The sequence below is a fragment of the Bufo bufo genome, chromosome 8, assembly GCF_905171765.1.
Source record: "Bufo bufo chromosome 8, aBufBuf1.1, whole genome shotgun sequence".
Lineage (NCBI taxonomy): Eukaryota > Metazoa > Chordata > Amphibia > Anura > Bufonidae > Bufo > Bufo bufo.
The window spans coordinates 40621966-40636111 of NC_053396.1; the positions used below are offsets into that span (position 1 = coordinate 40621966).

Sequence of the window (14146 nt, forward strand, 5' to 3'; positions counted from 1 at the left end):
ATTTTTCCATCACATTATAAACTGCTTGTTTCTATGGTTACGACAACCCTGCAATCAAGCAGCAGTGGCTGTGCTTGCACACTATAGGAAAAAGCACTAGCCAATGTGCGCACCCACGGTCCCGGCCACCAGAGAGTCCGTCGTCTTTTTTCCCTATAGTGTGCAAGTACGACCGCCGCTCATGGAGTGCAGGATGGTTGTGTATAATGTGATGGAAAAATGAATCTAGACAGCAAAGGAAGCAATAAGGATAATAACAATATATTATAAAGTGGCTTTTATTAACGTTCTCTATGTAATAAATGTTTTTATTTGCTGAAGTGAGACAAACCCTTTAAAATAAAGCAGTATAAAAATAATAAATAGGTGGAAACACTTGATGAAGAACATAAAATAATTGAATTAATCTTCCCTTACACTGACAGGTTCCAGAATATTCAGATGGATCAAGCAAAGCATCATTTTCACTGTAATATCTATAGGAACTCCTTCAGGCACATGACATGTAACTTCTACAGAGGGGACAAAAATCAGCAATGGTTAAATGTGAAAGCAAGATTATCACCAATTTGTACAAGTTTATTTGTAAAGGCTTTGGACACCATGGCAGTGATTTTTCTATTCAAAATTAAGTCTCTTTCTAAACAGTCTTCATTAAAAAATGTACTACCAATTTTGTTTCTGCAGACAGAATGTGTGCACAGAGTCCTTCACAACAGCTCTCGTTTCTGACTGTTCTCCCCATCACTTTTCTCGGTGTTAGAGATAACTATGTGTGTGGGGGAGATTATACAAGGAGGGAAGCTTACACAGGCTGTAAGTAGACAGCAAAGCACACACACAAGACTTTGTGCATGGGGAAGCCAGCAGCATCCTGGACACACAGATCCAGCATGTATTACTGGGAGACATACTCGCATAAGCCTGAAGAAGGAATGCTCAGCTCTTTTTTCTTTAGGTAACCACTAATATATGTAAAAATTCCATGTGGGTTAATTCTACTCTTTTTTTTTAACCCTACTTTTATTATTTTGCTGTTTGATGCCAGGATTTAAAGGGGTTGGCCAGTTTCCTATACTGATGACCTATGCTTAGAACTCCCAGCAGTCCCGCTGTTTGAAGAGAACGAAGTGCTCACTCTGTCTGCTCCTTCCCATTGAAGCGAATGGGACAGGGGAGCTGCAATTACACCTGCTCGCTGTCGATATTGAAATAGCTGATCGGGAAGTGAGAAAAAACTCAGAACTCAGCACTTTCAGGTGCACGATGATGTCATCAGTGCGTACGTAGTAAGCATTTGTAGTGCTGGTGAAACATGCGCTGATACAGACACAAGATTACAGGGCCTGGTGAGATGACTAGCCCTTTAATCAAATGGAATAGGGAGTGGTGTGAGGTGCAGGGAGGTGCAAGTCTGGTGGTCAGAGGGCCTCAGCTCACACTTTGGTGCACCAAGATGCTGATTTGCATACAAATGAAATGGGGATCTCAGTAACGGCTCCACATAACTATATAAAGAAAGTATGATTTTACCCATCAGCATTATGCCTGGTTAAATAACATTGGTCCTTCTGACTGAGCTTTATAAAGACCTAAATAATCCAGAATGCAGCTGATCATATCTCTGACAGCTGGTCTATTATGCTCATACAATAGGATCACAAAACGGTACAACTTGTATGTGTATTATTTAAAAAAAAAAACACACACACAAGCGCTCTCACTGAAGTCTAAATTACCTGAACTGTCTTCTGGAGTGCTGTTTTCTCTTCTATTCAGCGTAATCCCAGAATACTGAGTAATGACCTTTAAAAAAAAAAGAATTTGAAGTTTAGGTAAAACCACAAAGTCCATGACTGCAGGACAACGAGGACATGTCACACTTATGTCTATATAAATACACAATCATTTCTTTTCTCATCAACTTAATTGCAGTAGTTTATTTTTATCCCATGCCACCCAGCTTTACAAAATAGTGGAAAAAATACTGCTGTCCTGAGTGGGAAGCTAGCTATAAATATATTTCACACGTACATCTCATTCACAATTGTACTGCAGGGTTTTCATCCCCCACACAAATACATAACTTACATTTAAAGGGTTTCTGCCACCTGAAAAATTTGTATAAAGCTGGCTGACATTAGCGATGTGCTAATGTGAGCTGAACATTACTATATTAGTGCCGTCTCACTGCCTAAAGCCTTTATTGAGAAAAACAAACTTTTATAAAATGATAATTCGCTTCTAGGAGCGGGGGGGGGGGGGGGGCTGGTGAGGAGAGGGGGTTGTTGCACCTGATCCTAGAGGCTCCGTTTGCCCACCTTTTTTTCACACCCTTCTCTTGATTGACAGGGGCAGGCATCGTTGGTCTCCTACCTCCAGCCGTGTCTGCAGTGTAAATCTCGCGCCGTTCAGTATTCGGCGCAGGCAGGAAGCAGCGTCCTTCCAACTGAACGGCGCGAGATTTACACGATCGGCGGGAGGAGAGCAGTGCTGCCCTGGACCTGTCAATCAAGTCAAGAAGGGCGTGAAAAGAGGTGGGCAAACAGAGCCTCTAGGAGCAGGTGCGAAGTCCCCCCTGCTCCTAGAGGCTAATTAAAATGTTATAAAAGTTTGTTTTTCTCAATAACGGCGGCAGGCAGTGAGATGGCAATAATATAGTTATGTTCAGCTGACATTAGCACATCGCTAATGTCAGCCAGCTTAATACCCATTTTTCAGGTGACAGAAACCCTTCAAAGGCTCATGCATACCAATGTATTTTTCGTCTGCATCCGACCTGGCCAGATGCGGACCCATTAACTGCAATGAGGCCGCAAAAGATGTGGACAGCACTCCATGTGCTGCCCGCGTCCGCACGTCCGTTCTGTGCAGTCTGACAAATTATAGAACATATCCTATTCAGGGTCGGCAATTCCGTTCTGCAGAATGCACGCGGCCGGTATCCGTGTTTTGCGGATCCGCAGTTGGCAGCCCACAAAACGGCCAAAGGTCGTGTGCATGAGCTCTAAACCTGTAACAAGTACAGATTGGCAGGGAATTTCATAGAATTTTCCTTTTACAAAGCTACCAACGCATTGTCAAGATTATATTCTGTCTTCCTGCAGCCAACACAAGGGGGATCTTAGGATCTGACTGCATATTGTCTATACATTAAATGGTGTTCCCAAGATGACGACTCAATGTGCTCTATATGTAAAAATCAATGTTTCCAAATACACTCATTTTTCCATAATCTAATACAGGGGTGCACAACCTTTTCTGGTTGGGGGCCACATTGTCAGCCTGAACCAATTCTGAGGGCCGAAAATAAAACTTAAAGGGGTATTACCAACTGAAATACTAGATTTATGGCATATTGAAGATACAGTATATATCATAAATGTCTAGTTGCAGTTCTAGTACTCCCATCTAATGGGAGAATGCATGAAAGATACATGTGAGCAGCCACAAGATATAGACATACATGTCTGTGACCAGATGGTTGGGGGTCCGCACAGAATGGTATCAAGGGCCGCAGGTTGTGCACCCCTGATCTAATATATAAAGCTGAGTGTATGTGTGTGTGTATGACCGCTAAAGGAATCCGCACCATCGCATTTACAGTCACAAAATTTGGCACACAGGTACATCAGGTGTCGGGGAAGGTTTTAAACCAGGTCCCAAAAAATGTATTAGCCAATAGAAGCTTGGTCACATGACTCTTATCAGCCAATAGAAGCTCGCAGGTCCTCCAGTCTCCACATACACATTTACTCCAGGTTTCCATAACAACCCAGCCATTTATCTTCACTGCTGTAGGAGAGCTTTAAAAGAAAATATGTCACAAGTATAATTGCTATTGAAGTAAAGCCATGGCCTAATAGCACTTAGTACCTTATTTAAAGATGTGCCTTTGTTCCAGCAATAGATGTTTTTATCCTCTGAAAATCCAGTTTATTTGGTATGCAAGTGACCCAGTAAGGTGCCCAGAGGGGCATCACTCTTGCAGGAAGGAGCCCAGACACGGAGTGACTTTCTTTAATTTCTTTCTGCAGCTCACACTCAAGACAGTACAGTACTGTTGTCTTAGAGTGAGCTGTTCAAAAGGACACACCCCTGATCCAGTAAAGGCCACTGTTAAGGGGGCGGGCCCCTGTGGAGGTCACTGTCAAGGGGGTGGTATGCTGTGAAAGTCACTGTTAGGCCCCTTGCAGACGAGCGTGTCCGGATTAGGTCTGGATGTGTTGCGTCTGCGATCAGGGAAAATCGTGTGAGTAGGTATGCAATTGCAGTCAGTTTTGACTGCGAATGCTTTCGGATGTTCAGTCTTTATCACGCGGGTGACTGTAGCACCCAGACCCGAACTTCTTCACTGAAGTTCGGGTTTGGGTTAGGTGTTTTGTATATTTTATTTTCCCTTATAACATAATTATAAGGGAAAAGAATAGCATTCTTAATACAGAATGCTTACTAAAATGTGGCTTTAGGGGTTAAAAAAAAGTAACTTTTTTTTAACTCCCCTCATCCTGTTGTTCGCACAGCAGGCATCATCTTTTTTCTTCTTTTTCTTCTTTCAGGACCTGCCAAAAGGACCTTTGATGACATAATCGCGCTCACCACGCAGCTGGGCTTTCATCAATAAGGTGTAAACTGATGGTAAGCCTGCTCTGGAGAGGACTTTTGTATCTGGCAACTTATCCTGCCACTGGATCCTCATGATTCTACGGAGGAGAGTCATGTGAAAGTGGTTCAGCTGTCTAGCATGCCTTCTGTATACTGTCCAGGTCTCACTAGCATACATCAGTGTGGTTAACACTACAGCCTGGTAGAGTTTAAGCTTTGTAGCAAGGCTTATTCCACAGCGGTCCCACGCAATAGTCCTCAGTCTGCCGAATGCAGAACTTGCCTTTGCAATTCTGCAGTTGACCTCAATGTCAATTTTCACTGCACGGGAGAGGGTACTGCCAAGATACGTATATTGGTTCACTGCATACAGCTTCTGTCCTTTCACTGTGATAGTAGGTTCTTGATATTGGGCTTTCGGAGCTGGCTGGTACATCACTTCGGTTTTCTTCGCGTTAATGATGAGGCCAAAGTTGTCACATGCTGCTGCTGTGAATTTGTCCATACTGGCTTGCATTTCCTGCTCTGATTCCGCATTAAGGGCACAATCGTCAGCAAAAAGAAACTCACGAAGCACAGTCTCTTACCTTGGTGACAGCCTGGAGTCTTTGCAGGTTGAACAGTTTCCCATTGGTTCTATACCTCAGATTGAATTCCAGTGAACTGTTCTGAAAGGCATTTGACAGCATGGCTGAAAACATTATGCTGAACAGGGTTGGTGCGAGCACGCACCCTTGTCTCACACCATTTGTGACAGGGGAGATTCACCATTGCTCAGAACCCAAGCCGCCATACCATCATGGAATTGCCGTACCATCAGGATGAATCTGTCTGGGCATCCAAACGTCGAAATAATGCGCCATAAGCCTTCGCGACTAACTCTGTCAAAAGCCTTGGTAGGTTCTATAAAGGTCGTGTATAGTTCACGATTTTGCTCCAGACATTTCTCCTGAAGCGGTCGAGCTGCAAATATCATGTCCATTGTGCCACGCTCTTTGCAAAAACCACACTGTCTCAGGTAGCAGACCCCGTTCCAGATGATCAGACGATTTAGCAACATTCGTGCCAAGATCTTGAATGCAATTGCTAAAAGTGATATTCCTCAATAATTATCGTAGATTTGTCTATTTCCTTTCCTCTTATAAAGGTATACGATGGATGCGTCTTTCAGTTCCTGAGGTTTGGAACCTTGATTCCAGAAAGACTGGAACACCTGGGTGAGTTTTTCAACAAGCACTGCACCACCAGCCTTATAGACTTCCGCCGGAATTCCATCAGATCCTGGTGCCTTACCGCTGGATAGTTGACTGATGGCCTGTAAGGTTTCAGCCTCTGATGGTGGGACATCCAGGCTATAGTTGATATCCACCTGGGGTTTTCTGTCAATTGCATCATTATTGATGGTAGATAGGCAGTTCAGCACAGAGTGGAAATGTTCAGCCCAACGCTGTAGAATCAGAGTTTTCTCAGTGATAAGAGTTGTACCATTTAAATCCAGTAGAGGAGAGCTTCCTGAAGACTGAGGTCCATACAGGGATCTGATGGGTTCATAGAATCGTTTGGCATAGTTTCTATCAGCAAACTTCTGAATTTCATCTGCTTTGGCACTCAGCCAGGAGTCCTGCATCTTACGGAGTTTAAGTTCTAGAAGGGGGCATTTACTGAATAAAACTTCACTTTTAATAAATATAAGGGTAAAAAGGCCCCTACAGACAAACAAACATGTAAGTGGTGGTGATATAGAAGCTCATTTGGTCATAGATGTAAGACCGTATGGGGCTTCAATAGGACTATCGAAAATAGAATAAGTGCCCACACAATGCATAACACAAAAAGAGTACTAAGCTAATGAACCAAAATTAAAAATTATCGGATCCCAAAAAGAGTGCTGAGGATGTAAATGTAGGCACCTATGGTGGACTAGGGTGTGACTAGAGCAAAGATAAAGGATGGAAGTAGAGGGTGGTATAGTGTGTGCACTGACCCTAAGGAAACCCTACAAGTAAATCCTTCGAACGGGGTCCAAAAGGCCCCGCAAGGGGTGACCCCGACTGGAACTCTGGTCCCACGCTGGACGCCCTGTTAAGGCCCTAGACAGCGACTAACAGGACCGTGTATCAGATATGGGGATGAAAAATGTCATATTTATTAAAAGAAGTTTTATTCAGTAACTGCCCCCTTCTAGAACTTATTTTTCAGCCTTGGAGCAGCATTCAGGAAAGGCTTTACCTGCCTACTCTGACTGACCTACCCTAATTTTCTTACAGAGTTTACTCTGTATAGTCCTGTTAATTGATAAAAGCATTTTTCTCTGCAGTTGACGATGGGTAATTTTGATGAGCACGGTGAAGGAGATGTTTTTCAAACCAGTCCAGCTGTTTCCTGCATGCGGGTCAGAGAGCCTTAGGCCTCATGCACACAACCGATGTTTTGGTCCGCATCAGAGCTGCAGTTTTGGCGGCTTGGATGCCGACCCATTCACTTAAATGGGGCCGCAAAAGATGCGGACAGCACTCTGTGTGCTGTCCGCATCCGCTGCTCTGTCCCGTGGTCCGTAAAAAAAATATAACCTGTCCTATTCTTGTACGCGCTTTGCGGACAAGAATAGGCAGTTATATTAAAGGCTGTCCGTGCCGTTCCGCAAATTGCGGAGCGCACATGGACGTCATCCGTGTTTTGCGGATCCACGGTTTGCGGCCTGCAAAACACACAACGGTTGTGTGCATGAGGCCTTAAATGCAGACGAATGCAAGATGTTCCGGAAGCATTCCCAGTCCTTCTCAGAACTTTCCTGCATTTGCACATAGCACAGTACATGCTGTGGTCACACAACTGCACTGCCAGGACCTTTCAGCAATGGAGCTCAGAGTATCCTGTATCCTGCTTCTAATGCCTGCATTCAGTCTAAAAGACGCACCAGAAGACTGCAGTGCAAGATTCCAGCGCGACAAGTACATCTAATAGTCTGAAAACGTTATAACCGAAAAAGGCATTTTTCTGTAATGAGATACATTACAAAGTTTGTCATGGCTTGTACAATTTATTTCTGGGGGAAAATTAAAACAATGCTCAGAAAATAGCGCTCTGACTCCTTTAAACAGTGCTCCAGACAAAAAAAAATTACCAGGAGCCATTGGCTCCTAAACTAAAAAATTTAGGAGCCAAATTACATTTTTTAGTCGCCAAATTTAAAATGTATATAATTTTTAAAAAAGGACTTTGAGAAGATGAGACGCAGGTGCACTACATATAGGAGAAAACAGCACCACATGCCTCTCACATCCAGGGACATCTTCTGGGGGACAAGGTGACTAAAAATGGCGAATTGCGTTGTTTAGAGGTTTTTTTTCTGTTACGGCCTTTACCGAGCGGGAATATTTTTTAATATTTTAAAAGCTCACATTTTTTGGGACGTGGCGATATGTAATATGGTTTATTGTTTATTGTTTGTAAATTTTATATGTAAAACTGGGAAGGGGGCCATTTAAACTTTTAGTATTTTGGTGTTTTTTTTTTTTTGTTTTTTTTACTTTTTATTTAATAACCATTTCTTCCCTTAGGGACTAGAACCTGGATCTTTTCATCCCTTGTGCTATTTACCCTGATAGATCTCTATCAGGGTGAATAGGATCTCACACGTCTCTCTGCTGCCCTGTGCACACAGCAGCAGGGAGCTGAACATGGTGGCCAGGGCTTCAGTAGCGTCCTGGCTGCCATGGTAACGATCTGAGCCCCAGCAGTGTAATCTCCCACTGCCACCAATGAAGGGGATGGGACCCTGTGGCCACCATATAACAATGAAGGGGGGGGGGGGGGCGACGACTTGTGCAAGTGATAATGGGGGGAGGGGAGAGGCTTTGGGGGGGGGGGGGGGGGGAGCACTAATGAATGTAATTAAAAAGAGGACCTTTCGTGGGTCCAAAGAATATGAACTTAGTAGCAGGCTGCATAGAGCGGCGCCCAGGGATCTAAGTGCACTTACTATTATTCCTGGGCGCCGCTCAGTTCGTCCGCTGTGGCCCCGGGTATTATCAACATTCAGAGCAAGGAGGAGGAGACGCCAGTGTCTCTCCTTCTCCCTGACAGCAACGCTGTCCAATCACAGCACAGAGCTCAGAGCCAGGGAGAAAATAAAACTCCCTGGCTCTGAGCTCTGCGCTGTGATTGGACAGCGCTGCTGTCAGGGAGAAGGAGAGACACTGGCGTCTCCTCCTCCTTCCTCTGAATGCTGAAAATACCGGGGGCCACAGCGGACGAACGGAGCGGCGCCCAGGAATAATAGTAAGTGCACTTAGATCCCTGGGCGCCGCTCTATGCAGCCTGCTACTAAGTTCATATTATTTGGACCCACCAAAGGTCCTCTTTAACTCCTTCATACAATTGTCTGCAGCGGTATAACAGACCCAGCACCCGGCCTCAATAACAGGGCATGCGATCTGTGGCACCTGAGGGGTTAATTGCCGCGTATCGCATGCCCTGTTATTGAGGCCGGGTGCTGGGTCTGTGATACCGCTGCCTATACTTATGTTTTACATTCATTGGTGGCGCAGTGGCGATAGCAGGGGAGGAGGAGGGGAGGAGCTATCTCCCCATTGGTGGTAGTGGCGGCCGCGTCACAGTGGAGAGGGAGGGACTCCTTCCTTCTTCACTGTGCAGTGCTACTGAAGGGAACTTAGGCTGCGCAGGATCGCGGCAGTACAGTCGCAAATGGCGACAAGACTAAAAAGTCTTGTCGCCATCTGCAAATTTTAAGGCGCATTGGCGACCATTTTGGTCGCCATCTGGAGCCCTGTTTAAAGATATATTAGAAAATAATTTGATGCGGGATCTAAAAGGGAGTTAAAAGGTGGGCATTCACCTCAGACACCTCTGATATTAATAAATGAAGAATACTGCTGATGATTCCCGATTTGTCACTTGATGATACTCATCACCGTTCCCCGGCAAACCAGCCCCAGAACGCACTTAGAGGATTCCTGAGCTCACACATAATCAGGAGGGCTGCAGCATGATCCCTCTCTATGCACTACACGCTTGTTTGCAGTAGTTTCGATACCAAAATTTTGATTCAGTTCGATACCATAAAAAAGTATTGCGATACTGATACCACTCGAAAAAAATAAAAACACCAAAAAAAGCTGCCCATAATCGAACAGCTATATCATTTTTTGGGGCGACAAGGTGACTAAAAAGTACGATATCCGAGACAACCCTAGTTTGCAGGAGGGGAAAGGAAAGCACCGACAAATCTGAACTCAGTGACAGCAGCAATTCATGCTCTACTGTACTTAGGGTGGCCAAAGGTCACATATTCTCTTTGTCACAAATCAATGTCACAAATCAAAAGATTGCATTAGCGTCGGTACACTCTACCTAATTTGGCCAAATGCAGCGTAAGTGCCACTGGGAGCCAGTACCTAGCATCCATCAGCAAACATGTACAGCACTGTTATCATGGAGGGTACATAGGTTGCTTCATCTAGCTCTATTACATCATTCTGTCATTAGAATAACCATTGCACCAAATCCTACTTTCTTACGTGACTGATTGAATTATGAGCCTCCATGGTGTCAAAACATGGCAGAAACGGCTACCTACCTGTACCAGGGCCATTACTAAATGTATAACCTGGATAATGAAAGGGGTTGTCTCACGTAAGACACTGAAGGCATATCGCTAGTATAATCCACCACCAGACAGCCACAGGTCTCACCTCTGGGACCCCCCCCACCTATCTCCAGAACATGACTCCGGAGTGAATGGACAAAAGCTGTGTATGTACGGCCACCCTCCATTCATTTCTATTGGAGTTCCGAAAATAGAGCACTCGCTTGGCTATTTCCGGCAGTCCCATAGTCCCAGTGCTTTTTCCATTCATTTCCAGTATTCTTCGTTTTACTATTTTTGAACTCCCAAAGAAATGAATGGAGTGTGGCTGCGCATGTGCGGCTGCTCTCAGTTTACATCGGGGGTCCTGTTCTGGAGCAGTGGGTGGGACCTGCACCGATCGGATATTGGTGACATATCTTAGCGATATGCTACCAATGTCTGACGTTACAACCCCTTTAAGGGAAGCTACAGATTGCCTTTTGTTCGCTTCTTGCTTGCATAAAATAGACATTAGGCCCCAATCACATGACCGTGTGACGGCTGTGCCCGCAAACTGCGGAAAAGTAAAATACGTACACTGGCCATGTGCACCCTGCATCACAGTGCGGACCCATTGACTTCAATGGTTCCGTGATCCGCAAGAGGTGGCCAAATATAGGAAATATCCTATCTTTTGCGGTGTGGCTGTACAGACCTGGAAGTACACGGAAGGGCTCCCATGTGCTTCTGGGTCTGTGCATTGAAGTCAATGGGTCTGCACCATAATGCAGGGTGCACACAGCCAATACTCGTGTTTTGCAGATCCGTGGGTTGTGGTCCACAAAACAGACACGGCTGTCACATGGTCACGTGAATGGGTCCATAACAATTTCTTTGGAAAACCAGAAGTAAGCATATAGTAATACCTCAAGTGCTTTTTCATATTGGTTGTTGGAGATGTACAGCTCAGCAGCGATATTAACATCTTCTATTGCCACAAGGTTCTGATGCTTGGAAAAAGCTTCTTCAATAATCACAATGGCAGAGGCAACATCATTGGTTTCATAATAAATCCTAAAAGAAAAATGAGCAGCACCGCGTCACAGATGTATAGTCAAAATGCTGGTGGCTTTATCTGTGTAGTTCTCCTGTAATTCTCAGGCCGACCATGAATCATGCAGGTATGGCATAACAAAAAGGTGAGAGATGATTATTCCCCATCAGAAGACTGCACGTGGCTGTCCAGCTACTGGCAGCTTTACAAACTGGTGGCACCATGGATGTCATAACAATACTACAACCTGGTACTAGAGTCAACATGATATCACTAGCAGTTAACAGGGGAAAATCCATATTACTAGGCCATTCATTTGGTAGGATTCTTTTCTTCTGAGTCACAGTGTGGCTCAAATTCATATCTAAAAGTGTCACTTCTTACAAAAGATTGGTGTGGCGGGGAGGGTGGGGGGTTACTGATATAACATCCGATATGTCAGTTCCCCTCAGTGGTGGGACAAGCACACAGATCCCTCCTAGAATGGAGTTGTTATTCAAAGTGTTGAAAAAAAAAAAAAAAGAAGGCCAATAAACTTTAGGTCAGTCTACAAGAAGAGATTTTGAAGCGCAAGTGATTGTTTTTAAAAGGGGATCCGTCACCAGTTTTATACTGCCCTAACAGCGCCCCCAAATTCAAGAGTTTCTGGCTATTCCTGACTGCCTCTGCCACTAACAGGAGCTCATGAATATGGGGACTCATCGGCATGCACTGGAGCTGTTCAATACAATACTTTAGCAAGAAAGTGATCCAGCATTTCAGCGTTTTGCTAATGGGATCTGTCATTAGTAGAGTTACACCGGATATCAAACTTTCGATACCCAATTGATGCTTTTCCCCCAGATCAAAATATGATATCAGGATTTGCTTTCTTTTGATACTAGACTGTGCAGCACAATGTTGATTGCAGCACCTGTTAAATGACTGGGTTCGGGTGGATTGCCGTTCCCAGTCATTACGGACGGGTGCTGACTGTAAGATACAGCCGACACCCACCACGTATGGAGAAGGCTCACCACAGCAGCCAGAGGCTACCCCCACAGTATTTTCATTGGTGGCTCTGTGGCAGCTTCCAATCGGAGCTCCAGCAGTGAAATCGGGAGTCTCCAATGGGTTACCATGGCAGCCTGGATGTCACTGAAGCCTTCCATGGCACAAATCACAGGGCAGCAAGGACAAATCATATTCCCTAAGAGATTTCTATTAGGGTGAACAGGACAAGGGATCCAAAGATCCCAGGTTCTAGTTCCCTAAGGGGGTTAATATAGTTTTTACATAAAAAGTAAAAACAAAAAACACCAAAATATTAAATTTAAATCACCCCCTCTTCCCAATTTTACATATAAAACAATAAAAAATAAATATATAAAGGTATCGCCACATGCAAATTATTATAATATTAAAAAACTGAATTAGGGGGGGGGGCGCAGAGCCTGCACGCACATGGAGAAGGCAGCATAGTCCGGAGCTCCTCTCTCACTTGGCGCTTTGTCTGGCTTTTTATTAGCTATCATCAACCAAACATGGGGAAGATTGGCAGAGACAGAAACAAGGAGAGCCCTGGAACTCTGAAACCTTTAAAACAACAAGCGGAGATGGAGAAATGCCTGAAAAAGAAAGTTCCTGCTGCAGGCGCTATGGCATCCAAGATGGCGCTGGCAACTGATGCGCTCGACTCTGAAGCAGCGGAGGACTCCGATACAGACCGCATGACCGAAGGTATGAAAGACTCAGAACCAATCACTCGTGCGTTCCTTAAGCAGATGATCGCACAAGCCATGTTACCTATAATGAGGGAACTGAAAGATTAGAGCGGACCTCCGCCAACCTTGGAGGCCGCGTGGACTCTTTTGAAGATCAACACGCAGCCATGCTCACCTTTGATGGCTCGGTGAGATCCTAATTTCTTGAACAACAGCGTCAGCTTAACGCTGCATTTAACCAGATAGAGGATCTGGAAAACCACAATCACAGGAATAATTTGTGCATAAAGGGCATCTCTAAAGGATACGCACCGGAAGCTCTTTTCCAAGTGGCCACGACCATTTTTTCCACATTACTAGGCCAAGAGAGAGCCTCGTCCATAATAATTGAACGTATTTACAGAGCCGTCCGCCCTAAACCTGGTCCCACGGAGCCTCCGAAGAGACGTAATCGGTAAACTGCTTAACTTTGCTGACACTTCTGCGATCCTGCACCAAGCCCGGGAGGGAGGGGAAGTTTTATTAGACTCAGCCCCGATGCATATATATCAGGACCTTTCACCAACCACTCTGGCCAAAAGAAGAACCATGAGGTCTCTCCTGGAGAACTTAAAAGCACACAACCTAACATACAGGTGGCTCTACCCTTTTGGGATAGTAATTCTCAAAAATAATAAGCAAATAGCCATACACACACCAGAAGACCTACAAGCTGCATAGCGTTAATGCAGTGAAGAGAAAGGAGAAAAATCACCGGATGGCGCCAAACCGCTATTGGAATGGATATATAAATCTATAAAATATACTCCAATAGTAAATAGATGCCCCTTACCATAAAAGAGGGGGGAGGAAAGAGCTTGTTAGTGCTCAGTAACCATATGATTGGTTACTGTGTGCCCTGTCAGGTTTAATAAGTGGGATTTCTTGCCTTATAAATGGGGTTGGGACCATCAGTTGCGCTGAGGAGAAGTCAGGTGGATACACAGCTGATAGTCCTACTGAATAGACTGTTAGAATTTGTATTATGGCAAGAAAAAAGCAGCTAGTGGCTACTTTGAAGAACCTAGAATATGACATTTTCAGTTGTTTCACACTTGTTTGTTATGTATATAATTCCACATGTGTTAACCACCTCCGGACCGCCTAACGCAGGATCGCGTTCCGGAGGTGGCAGCCCTGCGCAGAGTCACGCAT

General features: G+C 44.7%; 1 protein-coding gene across 3 annotated transcripts in view; it reads right to left on the minus strand.

Annotated features, from left to right (window-relative positions):
- Nucleotides 1–14146, minus strand: part of GTF3C3 (general transcription factor IIIC subunit 3) — a 129248-nt gene that overhangs the window by 48005 nt on the left and 67097 nt on the right. For all 3 annotated transcript variants that reach the window (XM_040405671.1, XM_040405672.1, XM_040405673.1), the window contains exons 8-10: nucleotides 11122–11269; nucleotides 1740–1806; nucleotides 418–512 (exon numbers count right to left, since the gene is read on the minus strand). In XM_040405671.1, coding sequence (XP_040261605.1) covers nucleotides 418–512; nucleotides 1740–1806; nucleotides 11122–11269 — 310 coding nt within the window. The remainder of the gene's footprint in view (nucleotides 1–417; nucleotides 513–1739; nucleotides 1807–11121; nucleotides 11270–14146) is intronic.